Source organism: Erythrolamprus reginae, chromosome 2 (genome assembly GCF_031021105.1).
Source record: "Erythrolamprus reginae isolate rEryReg1 chromosome 2, rEryReg1.hap1, whole genome shotgun sequence".
Taxonomy (NCBI): domain Eukaryota; kingdom Metazoa; phylum Chordata; class Lepidosauria; order Squamata; family Dipsadidae; genus Erythrolamprus; species Erythrolamprus reginae.
The window spans coordinates 157027744-157043638 of record NC_091951.1 but is presented as its reverse complement, the minus strand read 5'-3'; the positions used below and the strand labels follow the sequence as shown (position 1 = coordinate 157043638).

The following is a 15895-nucleotide window of genomic DNA, read 5'->3' as shown; positions in this document are numbered from 1 at the left end:
CCCACTTATCTAAGAAGTCTATTTTAATAAAGAAAAAGAATATGAAACATTTAAATATGTTAAAGGGTTAAATAAGATTCAGGAGGGAAGTGTTTTTAATAGGAAGGTGAACACAAGAACAAGGGGGCACAATCTGAGATTAGTTGGGGGAAAGATGAGAAGCAACATGAGAAAATATTATTTTACTGAAAGAGGAGTAGATGCTTGGAACAAACTTCCAGCAGACGTGGTTGGTAAATCCACAGTAACTGAATTTAAACATGCCTGGGACAAACATATATTCATCTTAAGATAAAATACAGGAAATAGTATAAGGGCAGACTAGATGGACCACGAGGTCTTTTTCTGCCGTCAATCTTCTATGTTTCTGAATAAATAATTTGAAGCTGTATTTTTTCAGATGTTGTAAGCCGCCCCTAATGAATCAATCAATCAATTCCCCAAAGCAAATAACGTGGACCTAAGCGGCTCCCCGCCCATCTCTGGTCGCCTTGGGACATGAGCCCCACAGTCCCCTCTGCCTTCCTTTGCAGCCAGGGCGTGTAAACCTCCCCACCCCCCGTCCCCTCGCGGTCTGAACGGCTCGCCGAGCTGCGGCAGCTTCTCTTCCTCCGACCGACAGCAGGAACCGCCGTTTCCCCCCCCCTCCCCTCCCCGCACGCTCTTGGGTGGGGCTTGATGGCATTACGAGCCCCGGAGCGCCTCATGGATCACGTGGCGCGAAAAAAAGCCGCGCCTCTTTCCGCGAGCTTGCGAGAAGGAACTTGCGGAGGGGAATAATCGGCGGCGGCGGCTGATTTTTTTTTTACGCTCGCCTCCACGGGCGCCCGCTTCAACTCCGCCGAGGAAACATGGAGGAAGAAGACGAGAGCGGCGGTTTCGGTGAGCGAGGGAATGAATCGCCGGGTGGGCCGGTGGGTGAGCTGCGCTTCTCGCCTTTGCCTGCAACGCGGCGGAGAAAACGGAGCGTTTTATCTCCGGGTGTCGGCAAAGGGGGGAGTGGCCCTCGTTTTACGCGCAGCCAAACTGTCCTTGGGATCCGCCGCCGCTTCGATCCGGTGATCTCCCCCAACACCCTCCCCCCCCGGCCGCCTTTCCTTCGCGAGCCCCCCGCCCCCCGTCCCCGCTTCTCTTGGCTTGCAAGGGTCGCTTTTTAAAGGAGGCGAAGCAGCCGGGCGGAGAAGAGCCGAGAACCATGGGGGCCGGTAGCTCCAAAGGGCGAAGGAATCGGCAGGGAGGAGGAGGAGGAGATAGGGTTCGCTGATAAGATCAGCCCCACCGTCTCAGGCGTACCGGGAACATGTTGCGAGCCAGTAACCGGGGACGAGGTCTATGTGGGGGCCCTCAAGTCTGTCCGTTATTATTATTATTATTATTATTATTATTATTATTATTATTATTATTATTATTATTATTATTATCATCATCATCATCATCATCATCATCATTATCATCATCATCATCATTATTGTTATCATTATTATCGTTATTATTATTATTATTATTATTATTATTATTATTATTATTATTATTATTTAGTAAATTTAGATGCCGCCCCTCTCCAAAGACTCGGGGCGGCTTAAAACATATAAAACCAGTATACATCAAGATATGATTAATTAAAATTAATCATGGGGGCGGGGCGGTGGGTACCCTGAATTGCGGGGCAGCTGCCTTGGGTTGCGCTGGGTGGCTTACCGATCCCGGCAGCTGTCTGGTATTGAGGGAAGGGGGGGGGGCGGCAAAGACAGCTGTTCTTTCTCTGAGACGAGAAGTTCGGCGTGGAGTCGTGGGATCGGGGTTTGCGGAAATGGCACGTGGGCTCTTTGGGCCCTTGGGCGAGGACTCCTCTTGGGAATGAAGGGGGAGCAACTGACCGCCAAACGGGCGTTTTTATCCCCTCGGGTTGCTTGTGAGGACGGGAGAAAGCATTAGCCGGATGGGGAAGGCGGGGGGGGTGTTGGGCAATGACAGGGGGGGGGGGGAGAGAACAGCTGCAGTGGGTAGCAGCTGCTTCGCCTTTTGCTGTCTTACACCAACCAGGCTTCGGACTGCAGGAGGAGAGGAAAACGTGCTGTCCTCTTTGGGCCTTGGTAATAGTGCCTGCTTAACTGGCTGGTGTCCCCGGCTGCCAGCCTTTGCTGTGGTGCCACTCTTGTGAGCTCTCCGTGGACTGTGGAGAATAGAATTCTTTATTGGCCAAGTGTGACTGGACACACAAGGAATTTGCCTTTGGTGCAGATGCTCTCAGTGTACATAAAAGAAAATATAGATTTGTCAAGAATCATGTGGTACAACAGTTAATGATTGTCGTAGGGATCAAATAAGCAATAAGGAAACAATATTAATAAAAATGTTAAGGATACAAGCAACAAGTTACACTCATGCAGTCATAGGTGGGAGGAGATGGGTGATAGGAATGATGAGGAAAAACTAGTAGTACAGTAATAGTAGTGCAGACTTAGTAAATAGTTTTAGGGTGTTGAGGGAATTATTTGTTCAGCAGAGTGATGGCGTTTGGGGAAAAACTGTTCTTGTGTGTAGTTGTCTTGGTGTGCAGTGCTCTGTAGTGATGTTTTGAGGGTAGGAGTTGAAACAGTTTATGTCCAGGATGCAAAGGGTCAGTAAATATTTTCACCGCCCTCTTTTTGACTTGTGCAGTATACAGGTCCTCAATGGAAGGCAGGTTGGCAGCAGTTGTTTTTTCTGCAGTTCTGATTATCCTCTGAAGTCTGTGTCAGTACTGAGTACTGAAAGGAAGTGGTATGAGTTCCATGTATCTCATGATTCTTGAACAAATGTATATTTTCTTTTATGTACACTGAAAATATATGCACCAAAGACAAATTCCTTGTGTGTCCAATCACACTTGGCCAATAAAGCAGTGTTTCCCAACCTTGGCAACTTGAAGATATTTGGACTTCAACTCCCAGAATTCCCCAGCCAGCATTTGCTGGCTGGGGAATTCTGGGAGTTGAAGTCCAAATATCTTCAAGTTGCCAAGGTTGGGAAACACTGCAATAAAGAATGCTATGTCTTACTTTTGGCTGTTAAGCCTATTGTGTGATGTCTGGAGAAGCCCTGGACCTTAGCCAAGCCCTTTTCTTACCAAACTCAAACTTTAAGTAGGTATATAGATTCTCTGAACCGGCAATAAGAAGGGTGTGCGGCTCACAGCTTGGCTGTGCTCAGGAACTGTACTGCAAGATACCTTTCTTCACTAATTGGCTTCTGTGGTTTCATCCTGGCAAAGGAGCAACACATCTAGGGCCTGAAGGGTCTGAAGCTTTTGTCAAGGCAAAAACTCTGGCTTGTTTTGCATTAAAAAAAGAGAAATGGATAGACTCATTTCTTAACTGTGCTGTCACAATAAATCAGGAACTGGAACCAATTCAGAAACGCGGTGATAAATTTCCAAATGTTGCTAAAACTTCAATGTATGTGTTTTCTGCAAAGCTGTCTCACGTTGAGAACCAAGCCTTCAATCTTCTGTATTTATAGCTTAACTCCTGTCACTGTCCAACAACAGGCATCCAAGTTAGCATGTTAGTCTTTCTCGTCCATAACATGGCACCGGAGCAGATTATCTCAGGGACCGCCTTCTGCTGCACGAATCCCAGCGACTAGTTAGGTCCCACAGAGTGGGTCTTCTCTGGGTCCCGTCAACTAAACAATGCCGCTTGGTGGGACCCAGGGGAAGAGCCTTCTCTGTGGCAGCCCAGGCCCTCTGGAACCAACTCCCCCCAGAAATTAGAATTGCCCCCACCCTCCTTGCCTTTCGTAAGCTACTTAAAACCCATCTCTGCCGCCAGGCATGGGGGAATTGAGATACTCTTTCCCCCTAGGCCTTTACAATTTTATGCATGGTATGTCTGTATGTATGTTTGGTTTTTATATTAATGGGTTTTTAATTGTTTTTAGTATTGGATTATTATTGTATGCTGTCTTATTTTTGCTGTTAGCCGCCCTGAGTCTCTGGAGAGGGGCGGCATACAAATCCAATAAATGAATGAATGAATGAATGAATGTGTGCATAGCCCTGGGAAAGAGATATGCAGTTCACATAGTGATCCAGAATATATATTGGAAAGATAGTGGTAATAACTGTAATTTTCCTGCTTTATTTGCTTTCTGGTTTTGGTGGTGTCCAGAAAATTCCCAGCATCTTATGTAGGAAGGTGGAAGCAGCGATCCAGTTCATCCAGAGAACTTCAGACCGGAATAGATAGACAGGCTGCCTAAGAGGAAAAAAAAGATTTAGATTTTTGCAGTAAAAATGCACGCATTTCTTTTGGGCTTATAAATGAAGCATGAGCCTACTTGTACAGCCTGCTTCAAAGAGACTGTGATCCTTTTGCTTACTCAACCTGGTGTGTATGACAGTACAATGGAGGGGCTGCCTCGGCGCTGTCTTTATAATTAATTTCATTCATGTTGGCTCTAAATTCACTGACATTCTAAATGTTGAGAGCATCTCTGCAGTGTTGTTGCACCAGTCAGTGTGTGTGACCCAGTTATGGGTGAGTAGCTGACTTACAGATTTCCCCAGTGGAGTTGGGCATCAGATTTCTGCATTGCTGATGTGATAGAGCCCTGCTCCGTTTATGTGGCCTATTCTGTCACAGAAACAACACCTGGAATTTCTTTAACCTTTCAGTTAATAATGTGGGTGCTCACACCAGAATTGCTTTCGATGTTGGAAGGGGGTTGAATTTGTGGCTTTGTTAGAAATCAGCTTTGAGTTTTGAATGGCTTTGATTTAGAGCAGTTTGGACACATCGTTTAATTCCAGAGATCTGGACCGGAGATGAAAGACATGGGAGCTGCAGCTGGTAGTAGAGAGGCAAGCTGTGTGTACATATGCCCCTGCCATCCGCACACTTGTTCTTGATTGATCTGTGCATGTACATTCCAGCTGTGTTGCAGACATCCTGCTGTTATTCTAGAGAACTTGTCTGGTAAGAGAGAAGTACTGTAATGGTAAAACAACCAATGCAACTGTTTCCTCATCTAACTCATGCATTGCAAGGGCTGGATTAGACGTTCAGCAATAGATAATCTCCCATGTAGGCAAATGGCAGGCTGCCCAGCTCTACTCACATATCACTCAACTTGCTATATTTTCCACCGGGATGTGGAGTCACATGGAGAGATCCTGTACGTCCGTCAACAGAGCTTGGGGCAATGGCAGATCCAGGGGTAGATGATCAATAGCCTTTTGGCTTAGAGTTAGGCTAACAAGGCACTGCCAAGTGGGGCTCAGTTTGAGCTGAGGTTTCATTGCTAGTGTAGCTGCTCATATTTAGATTAATTATTTTCTGTTACAAATTTTGTGAAATTCTGAAAATCAAATAGATAAAACCAGCAATATTCCACCGTAGAATAGAATAGAATAGAATAGAATTTTTATTGGCCAAGTGTGATTGGACACACAAGGAATTTGTCTTGGTGCATATGCTCTCAGTGTACATAAAATAAAATATAAAATTTTTCAAGAATCATGTGGTACAACAGTTAATGATTGTCATAGGGGTCAAATAAGCAATGAGGAAGCAATATTAATAAAAATCTTAGGATATAAGCAACAAGTTACAGTCATACAGTCAACCTGGGAGGAAATGGGTGATAGGAATGATGAGAAAAACTAGTAGAATAGAAGTGCAGATTTAGTAGAAAGTCTGACAGTGTTGAGGGAATTATTTGTTTAGTAGAGTGATGGCGTTCGGAAAAAAACTGTTCTTGTGTCTAGTTGTCTTGGTGTGCAGTGCTCTGTAGTGACGTTTTGAGGGTAGGAGTTGAAACAGTTTGTGTCCGGGATGTGAGGGGTCAGTAAATATTTTCCCTGCCCTCTTTTTGACTCGTGCAGTATACAGGTCCTCAATGGAAGGCATTTTTAAACTATTTCAGTTACATCAGATAATAGGGGTTTTCCCAGCTTGGGTATGATTTTATTTAACTTATTTTCCCTTTAAATGCAAAATAGTGCAGCAGATAGAGAGGAGGGAGATATTGAAATGATGCACCTCCGAAATTTCCTGCCTAATGGACTGAACGAGGTTTACAATTTGCATTGTTCACCTAGAGCCGTGTTTCTTAGGGGGTTTTGAGAATTGAAAGTCCACGTATTTTAAAGTTGCTGAGGTTGAGGAACATTGACCTAGAGAGATTAAGGGAGATGTGGAAAGGAGTCTTGTTGTTGCTTGTCTAGGATTAAATTGCAGAGGGGCGAAAATGAGTTTCGTTCCCTGCTTGCCATCTGGGCATCGCTTTTAATCTGAGCACATGGATTAGTGTGTGTTTCCAGGGAATAGTGTGAGTATTATTTTTGGGGGAGGAATTCAGAACAGGCTTGATTGTGTCTCTGACCACTTACAGTACATTCTGAAATCTATCATTTGTTCAGGTCTACTACTGCCCTATTTTGTTTATGGGGAAGCTAAATTTAACCCGATTTGCATGGGTGTTGTCAGGTTCCTATTTCAACCAGAGAGGAAGTGGGGGCACTCTTCAAATGAATGCAGTTCTCTTGCAATTATGATAGTAAAGGATCTCCAGAAAAAATAAAGAGTCCTTGATTTACAACTGCAATTGGGGCCAGAATTTCCATTTCTAAGCAAGGTGATTTATTAAGCGAGTCATGTCCAATTATACAACCTGTTTGGTTTTTTTTTAACTATGATTGCTAAGCAAATCGCTGCAGTTAAGTAAATCAGACATTGGGTCAGAATACATCCAGAACCGTCTTCTATCGCACAAATCCCAGCGACCGATAAGGTCCCAATGTCGTTTGGCGGGCCCCAGGGGAAGAGCCTTCTCTGCGGCGGCCCCGGCCCTCTGGAACCAACTCCCCCCAGATATTAGAACAGCCCCCACCCTCCTTGTCTTTCCTAAATTACTTAAGACCCACCTTTGTTGCCAGGCATGGGGGAGTTAAGTTATCCTTTCCCCCTAGGCTATTACAAGTTTAGGTTTATTGGATTTATATGCCGCCCCTCTCCGCAAACTCGGGGCGGCATATAAAGTTATGCATGATATGTTTGTGTGTGTGTTTGGTTTTTTATAATAAGGGCTTTTTAGTTGTTTTTATTAATTGGATTGTTCATGTTGTTTTACTACTGTTGTTAGCCGCCCCGAGTCTGCGGAGAGGGGCGGCATACAAATCCAATAAATAATAATAATAATAATAATAATAATAATAATAATAATAATAAAAAATTGTTAAGCGAATCCAGTTTTTCCCATTGGCTTTGCTGGTTGGGAAGATCCCAAATGGTATCACCCGACCCCTTTGCCAAGTGCTTAAATTTTGATCACATGACCATGAGATGTTGCAATGGTCGTAAGTGCAAGGACCTGATGTAAGACACCTTTTTTCAGTGCCCAAAGTAACTTTGATTGTCGCTAAACGAATGGTTGTAAGTCAGCGATTATGGGATTGTCAGTAAACAATTTCATTCGTTGCACTAAATTAATTCTAGGAAAAAGGAATTTGGCTACTCAGGGAATTGGTATCCGTGGAAGTGCCTCTTAGTTTGATGTCCTAGTGCAGGGGCAGGCAAAGTTGGCTCTTCTGTGACATGTGGACTTCAACTCCCAGAATTCCTGAGCTAGCATGACTGGCTCAGGAATTCTGGGAATTGAAGTCCACATCTCACAGAAGAGCCATCTTTGCCTGCCCCTGTCCTAGGGCAAAGGGACCTTACTCAGGTTTTCGTCTTGTCTTATTTAAGTTTGAGAACAGGGAGAAAAACTGCTTTGTGTGCAATCATGAAATGAATGCCACATCCTCTGGAGCACATTGTTCCTCCTAGCTGGGTGCTTGCCCCACATCTCAGTTCCGCTTCTTGAGTTATCACGCAGAGATGTGATCCTTCTCTCTTTCTGATTCTGTTCTCTTCTGAATGTGACTTGTCATCAATTCAGAGGGCCCTTTGTTATCTCGTTGTGTGCCCTATTCTTGGTGTTTGTGGTCGCATAAGGCTAGGCAACTGCAGGTTTTATTCAGTGTGCAGTATCTCTTTACACGTTCTTACATTTGTATTGCCGTTTCCTGAATTTGGTTATCTGCTGTAACAATGCAGTCGTGCCTTCTCGGCTGTCTGCTTTGTTAGAATCTAGTCATAACACTTTGTGGATTATATTTAATAGCATTTTACGCATCCGTTCTAATGGCTAGCTAATAAAAGCTGTAGACCCTGGATGCAAACAGAATAAAGATATGGTCTCGTGTTACATGAAATTGCTATAGAAATGTGCCTATGTTCACTGGCAGCTGTTGTGGGCCGGGGAACAAGTGACAGCTGCCTGCAACCAGAGACGTGGTTGCTTCTGTTCTGGGCTTGAAATGTCTCTTAAATGGGACGGTAGTTAAAGTAGTTCCAGGGGTACCATGGAAATTCAGTAGGTTTTATCTGCTGATATCCTGAATGCCATTAGATTGCATCAGGGACTGTCTTCCAGTTTACTGACTTGCTTCCATATAATTAAGTGAGGCAGTGATGGGCTCTTACAGGTACCGTCAGGTATGCAGAACCGGTAGAATTTTTTCTTTTTTTCCCTTCTGGGCTCTGGGTATGTTTTTCCTATGGCAGTAAATGAGGTTGAATGTGTATAATTTTAGAAGAGCTGTGCGTATGTGTGTATACATACACTTTATATAGTAGATAATGTATATTTTTGTGTGCCTGTGTGTAATATGTATGTTCACATATGACATATATACATAGAATTAAATAGTATATTTTGGATGTTCAGTAATAGTAACCCTAACCCAAACCCTTGACGTGAGTGATGTCAAGTTGGCCATCTTTAAGCCAGTCACATGACCTTTAACTCATCCCCTGGTCACATGATCGTCAAGCCACTCCCACCTGGTGACATAACCGAAAAGCTACACTCACAAAATAAGCCACAACCACAATGTGGTAATAAACAAAATTGCAGCCCTTCACTGAAGTGAGGGATTATGGAATAAAAGGTACAGTCCATTTGGATGGCATCAAGTTGGAGAAGACTTAGTTACATAATGAACTCTTACACAAGAGTCCATTTTGGAGTTGGGCGGCTCAAAAATCTAAGTCACTCACTCACTCACTCACTCACTCACTCACTCACTCACTCAATCAATCAATCAATCAATCAATCAACCAATCAATAAATACAGTGGTACCTCTACTTATGAACTTAATTTGTTCCCAGGTTCTTAAGTAGAAAGGTTTGTAAGAAGAAGCAATTTTTCCCATAGGAATCAATGTAAAAGCAAATAATGTGTGCGATTGGGGAAACCACAGGGAGGGTGGAGGCCCTGTTTCCTCCCAGGAGATTCCTAGAGAGGCCCTACAGAGGCTTCTCCCCGCCTTGTTTATAAGTGAAAAATGGTTCATGAGAAGAGGCCAAAAAATGTTGAACACCCGGTTCGTACCTAGAAAAGTTCATAAGTAGAGGCGTTCGTAGGTAGAGGTACCACTGTAAGTAAATAAGTAAGTAGATAGATAGATAGATAGATAGATAGATAGACAGACAGACAGACAGACAGACAGACAGACAGACAGACAGACAGATAAAATAATTGACCCCTCCCCCCCTTTTAAAAAAAGGCTAGCTTATTTTAATGAATGTCCAAACAATTATGAAATTAATCTTTATTGCCAGAAGGTGGGGCCCTTTTCCAGAAATCTCCTACTATTAAGTTAACATTTATGCCTCACTGAATCCCAGTGGTAAGGAATACCAAGCTCAGGCTTTATTCCATAGGGTATTATGATTTAGATCGCAGGTATCTCTCTCTCTTTCTCTTTCTCTTTCCCTGTCTGTTCCAGGAGAGAGTTGGCATTTTGAAAGGTGGGAATGAGAAACATGGTTGATGGGCTTTAATTTTTTTTTTAATCAAAACGGAAATAGCACAGGAGGGATTGATGAGTCACTGCTATAGTAGATAAGATACAACCTTATTCTAATGGTACATCCTTGTGCGGGTAAAACAAAGAACTATTGTTTTGTGTTAGATTGCAGAATTTCTGATTCTCCGTACTGAAGGAGCGGGTCCAGCAGTCACATGGGTTGCTCATGTCCAATCCGGTGGAACTGAGCCTAGTGTTAAAAAAGCTTGCCGGATCCGCCCCTTCCCCAGAATTCGCTCAGTTCGCATATCCTGCGGTTGTATTGTGATAGCTCGTTCAACATTCTAACACCTTCCCTTCGATCTTTTCCTTCAAAAGTAGTAAGAATTGTTTTACCATTATTATTTACTTGCACGGATAGCGCCAGCCGTTTGAGGCTCGGCTTTTTTCCTTTGGAGAAGTTGCGGTTTCGTTTCCCCCCGGCGGTTTTGCCGTATACGATTCCCGCGGCCGCTTGTGGATTCCTTTAATCCCTTGGCCTGGAGGTCTCGGTGCAAGTATTGATTTATTTATTCATTATTGTAATATGATTAAAGGGCTTTAATATACCTCCTGCGGAGTGAGACGCCTTTCCAGTCTCCTGGACTTAGTCGATCGCTTCCCCTTTAAAAATCCTATCTCGGAGCGATTTTCGGCGCGAAGGCCTTCGCGCCCATTTTTAAAATTTAGGCCTCTCGTGTTGGCCTTCTGCCAGCCGCGTAGGCCTCAGTCCACCGCGTGGATCCCGGAGCGGGCCTTGGGACGCCCAGGCTTAATTCTCCACCGGCTAAGCCTCCAACCAGAGTGCCTTGGTTTACTTAATTAAAAAGTTTAGGGAGGCTGGGCCCCGCTGGATCTGGGGACACGAACTCTGGGTTTGCCCAGATTGCCCTCAAGTCTCAGCAGCTTCGAGGCCTCGAAGCAGGATCCATTCCTCTTGGGAAGTACTTGAAATTCTTCTCCTTAATTATTCAGTTATTGGCTCAGCCTTGTCTTCTGTTAATTGTCAGACTATGGCTACTTTTCCCAAGAGAGGCACAACTAAAGGTCCCAGAGAGGCCAGGCCTACAGGCGATGAAATTACTAGTATCCCCCAGGCCTCTTCCTCCTCTTCTCCAGGGGCCCGCCCCTCGACCAAGGTCACCAGGGCCGAGAAGAGAAGGGACCTAGCCCTACAAAGAATCCATGATAAATCAGCAAAACGTTTGAAAGTACAGGCCCAAGTACTCAGTAGTCAAGACCCTCCAGAGGCTTCTAGTCTACCTCCTTCTGGGGTCCCTGTGTTATCTCTGGATGAGCCTAACCTAGACAGACCCCAACCTAATCTATGGGGCATAGGTCCAGAGGAACCAGATATTATTGAAGATTCCCCCCAGCCAGGATCCTCCCAGGCCTTTAGGGATTCTTCTGCCATTCCTGCTGATATTTCTAGTTTACCTCCTGAGTTCCAATCTATTTTTTCTGTGTTGTCCAAGGCCATTGATGCCAAACTCTCCTCCATCAATGAGCTTTCCGTACTTCCTCCTCCTCCTCGTCCCTCCCGCCCCTTGGGTTCCTCCCCAGCGGTTAGAGCTCCTATTCAGGAGGATTCAGATTCCTCTCAGGACGAATATGAGGATTTGGAGGATGATGAGGATCCCTTTCAAGGTCTCTCAGATGATGAGGAATCCCAAATAAAGGTTCCTTCTCCAATTACTATTTTTCCTTCTCAATTGTTCAAATCTCTCCTCCTCAAAGCTAGAATTTCTACGGGATTAGCGGCCCAGGAGAAACAAGCCTCTACTTCCACTGATCCCCTGGAGGAGAACTTACCTTACTTCACAGAGGAACAGGAGGATAACGAGGTAATTCCTATGCCTAAATTGTTTAAAGATGCCCTACTTAAACAGTGGGATTTCCCAGCCTCTGGCCTTAATCCCTCCACCAAGGACAGAAAATGGTACAAACTTTCCTCTTCCTATGAAGAGCTCCTCTCCTTTCCTAAACCGGATGAACCTGTCAAGATCCTTCACTCGGCAGCGGCTGTGCCAGGCGAAGCAGAGGAAGTCCTCCGCCCAGAGGACAAGCGGATTGAACAAATGCTCAAAAGAGGATTCACCGCAGATTCCTGGGCCATTAAAAGTTCTGCAGCGGCTTCCTTTTTCTCCAGAGCCATGCTTCTGTGGCTTCGCCAACTACAACAGCATATTCCTCCCGATGACTTGAGAGGTCAACAAGACTTCAACAAGGTCTTTGCAGCTGCCCAGTACGTGGCTGATGCCACCTTGCAATCTACTAGATTTTCTGCTAAGTCTATTGCAGCTTCTACAACGGCAAGAAGACTCCTATGGATTCGCCCTTGGCAAGCGGGAGTACGCCAGAAGTGGCAGTTATCCCAGGGTCCCTTAAAGCGCGATCTTCTTTTCGGTGATCTTCTGGATCCACTCCTCACGGAAACCACGGACAAGAAGAAAGTCTTGGGCCCAACCACCAAAAAGGCTACCAAAATACAGTCCTTTCGTCGCCCAGGGCGCCAGCCAGATCAAGCGGCTTCCTATCAGAGATCTCCAGGTCAGTATTCCCCCCGCTTTCGTTCCCAAGGTAGGAACTCCAGGGGCAGAGGTTTTCGCTTCCAAAGGGGAGCGTCCTCTAACAGGGCTTCAAAAAAACCTAGATGGTAATTTTTCCTCAATTCCCATAGGGGGTCGCCTAGCCCATTTCGCCTCTAATTGGCGTCTCACCTCCAAGGACCCCTGGGTCATTGACACCGTTCAAACAGGCCTTCTATTAGAATTTGTTTCTCCTCCCCCGAAACGTTTTATTTCCTGCCCTTCTCCCAGGTCATCCTCAGATTGTAACCGTATGGAGGAGGCCATTTCTCATTTATTGTCAATCAGAGCCATTCAACCGGTCCCTTCCGGTCAGAAGGGCCTAGGATTTTACTCCATCCTATTTATGGTGCCAAAGTCCTCCGGAGGTTGGAGAGCTATTTTGGATTTAAAGAAGCTGAACCTATTCATCAAATATAGGAAGTTTAAGATGCACTCCTTGTCTTCTATTTTGGCCGCCATCCACACGGGAGATTTCATGGTCTCTTTAGACCTCACTGAGGCCTACCTTCACATTCCTATAGCCAAGTGCCACAGAAAGTTTTTACGTTTTTCCTTTCAAGGTAGGCATTTCCAGTATAGGGCAATGCCATTTGGCCTTTCCTCGGCCCCTCGGGTCTTTACAAAGCTCTTGGGGTCCCTGGCGGCCTATATCCGGGCGTCTCCCATCCACATTTTATGTTATCTTGATGATATTTTGATTCATGGGAACTCCCTAGAGAAAGTGATTTCAGACCTGTCTGTCACCATGTCAGTCCTTCAGGACCATGGATTTTCCATCAACTTTGATAAAAGTCATCTCCAACCTTCCACATCCATTTTACACCTGGGTTCCATTATTAATTCAGAATCCTCCCAGGTTTTTCTCTCTCCCGAGAGAAAATTCAGTATAGGGGAGTTAATTTCCAACATTTTATCCAAACCTTCAGTATCCATAGTAACTCTGTCTTCCCTTTTGGGGAAGATGGTGTCATGCATAGGCATCATTCCCTGGGCTCGCCTTCATGCTAGGGAACTTCAGTGGCTCCTATTACCCTTTCAGAGATCGGGGCACAGCAACTCAAATCGTCGCATTGTCATTCCACCAAGTGTTCGCAGATCCTTCAAGTGGTGGAAGTCTCCGGCCATGGACAAAGGATCCCCGTTCAGGTGCCCGGATCAATTTGTCATCACCACAGATGCCAGTCTATCGGGATGGGGCGCCCACGCCCAGGGGATGATAGCCCAGGGCACGTGGTCCCCGGAGGAAGCTTCCAGGCCAATCAATTGGCTAGAATTAAGAGCCGTTTCTCTGGCTCTGAAACATTTCTCTCCTCGCATTCCCAACCGGCACGTTCTCATTCTCACCGACAACATTGCCACAAAAAGCCATATCTGCAGACAGGGGGGCACGAGATCCAAGGCTCTCATGAGGGAGGCCCTCAAGTTAGGCCTTTGGGCGGAAAAACATCTTCGGTCGCTCCTAGCCGACCACATCTCGGGGAGCCTCAACGTCCAGGCGGATTGGCTATCTCGAGCAACGATAGACCCAGGAGAGTGGAACCTCCATCAGGACCTGTTCCATCAGATCTGCCTCAGATTCGGCCTACCTATTCTGGATCTCTTCGCGACCAATGCGAACGCCCAACTCCCTCGCTTCTTTTCCAGATTTCCATCCCCGGGAGCGGAAGCAATCAATGCCCTCCGGAGCCCATGGCCACCAGGCCTACTTTACGCCTTCCCTCCAATTCCAATTCTTCCGGACGTGATTCACAAGGTCCTCACCGAGAGGGCCCGATTGATCTTAATCGCCCCGCATTGGCCCCGTCGACCCTGGTTCGCGGATCTCCAACAGCTGTCCGTTCAGGACCCCTGGCGACTCCCCGTTTCGGGGGATATGCTGCGGCAGGGGGCCTCATTCCATCCAGACCCGGAGTGGTTCCACCTCACCGCCTGGCTGTTATCAGGAGAGACTTAGAACTGCGTGGTCATGACCCCGATACAGCGGAGGTCATTTTAAGGGCCAGAAGGAGTTCGACCAATCGAATCTACGACCACACGTGGTCCAAGTTTCACCAGTGGTGCCTACAGGAAGGACTCTCCCCTCTGTGCATTCCCATACACAGAATCATCTCCTTCCTTATGCAAGGCTTCCATAAAGGACTTTCTACCAGCACCCTCCGGCGTCATCTGGCAGCCATTTCATCTGTCCTAGGGGGCCCCCGCAGACAGCCTCTCCGATCCTTTCCAGAGGTTCAGGAATTTCTCAAGGGCATAGCCAACCTCAGACCTTCCAAGGTCCACAGGTATCCATCTTGGGATTTGCCTCGGGTTCTCCATTCCCTCACGCAGGCATCATACGAACCCCTAAAATCAGCGTCCCTAAGGTACTTATCCTTTAAGGTAGCATTCCTGGTGGCTATTACCTCTGCTCGACGCATTTCGGAGCTGGCTGCCCTCTCAATCAGGCAGGACCTTTGTCAGTTCCATCAGGACAAGGTAGTCTTGCGACTGGACCCTACCTTCTTACCCAAGGTCAGTTCCATGTTCCACCGAACTCAGGATATTGTCCTACCTTCCTTCTGCCTCCAACGAGACCATCCCTTGGCAATTAGATGGCACACTCTGGATCTTATTAGAGCGCTGAGAATCTATATCCAACGCACAGGACCCTTTCGGAGGTCAGAAGCACTGTTTATAGCCTATCACCCCAGAGTCATGGGGACCAAAGTGTCTTCAACAGTAATAGGCCGTTGGATCAGAGGGACTATATCTAAGGCCTATGAATCGGCCTCCCTCTCAGTTCCAAGGAACATCACAGCGCATTCCACCAGAAGCGCAGCCACCTCGGCCGCTTGGGCGACTCAAGCCCCGTTGGAGGAGGTCTGCAAAGCAGCCACTTGGGCCTCGCCAAATTCCTTCATCAGGCACTACAAGATTGATGCTTACGCTTCAGCGGACGCTGCCTTTGGCAGAAGGGTACTCCAATCCGTTATCTCACACGATAGCAATCTAATCCCACCCTAGGGACCATCTATTGGGTATGTCCCATGTGACTGCTGGACCCGCTCCTTCAGTACGGAGAATAGGCGTTGATTGCTTACCTGAACGCCTCTTCTCGTACGGTGAGCGGGTACAGCAGTCACTTCCCGCCCTTGTATGTGTCTTCCTTACCTTCCTATAATCCTTTTTTCCTCTAACAATAAGAGTTGAACACTACAGAGCTTCACAGCTGAGCCTAGTCTATGGATTCGCGAATTCTGGGGAAGGGGCGGATCCGGCAAGCTTTTTTAACACTAGGCTCAGTTCCACCGGATTGGACATGAGCAACCCATGTGACTGCTGTACCCGCTCACCGTACGAGAAGAGGCGTTCAGGTAAGCAATCAACGCCTATTCTGAATCCTTTATTGATAGGCTGTATTTAGAGTTAGGAAGTGGACTTTTATTT

General features: G+C 46.2%; 1 protein-coding gene across 1 annotated transcript in view; it reads left to right on the top strand.

Moving 5' to 3' along the window:
* Positions 1-705: 705 nt before the first annotated feature.
* The window catches only part of CYTH1 (cytohesin 1), a 96042-nt gene continuing 80852 nt past the window's right edge, over positions 706-15895 (top strand). The window contains exon 1 of the mRNA XM_070740154.1: positions 706-882. Coding sequence (XP_070596255.1) covers positions 852-882 — 31 coding nt within the window. The 5' untranslated portion in view covers positions 706-851. The remainder of the gene's footprint in view (positions 883-15895) is intronic.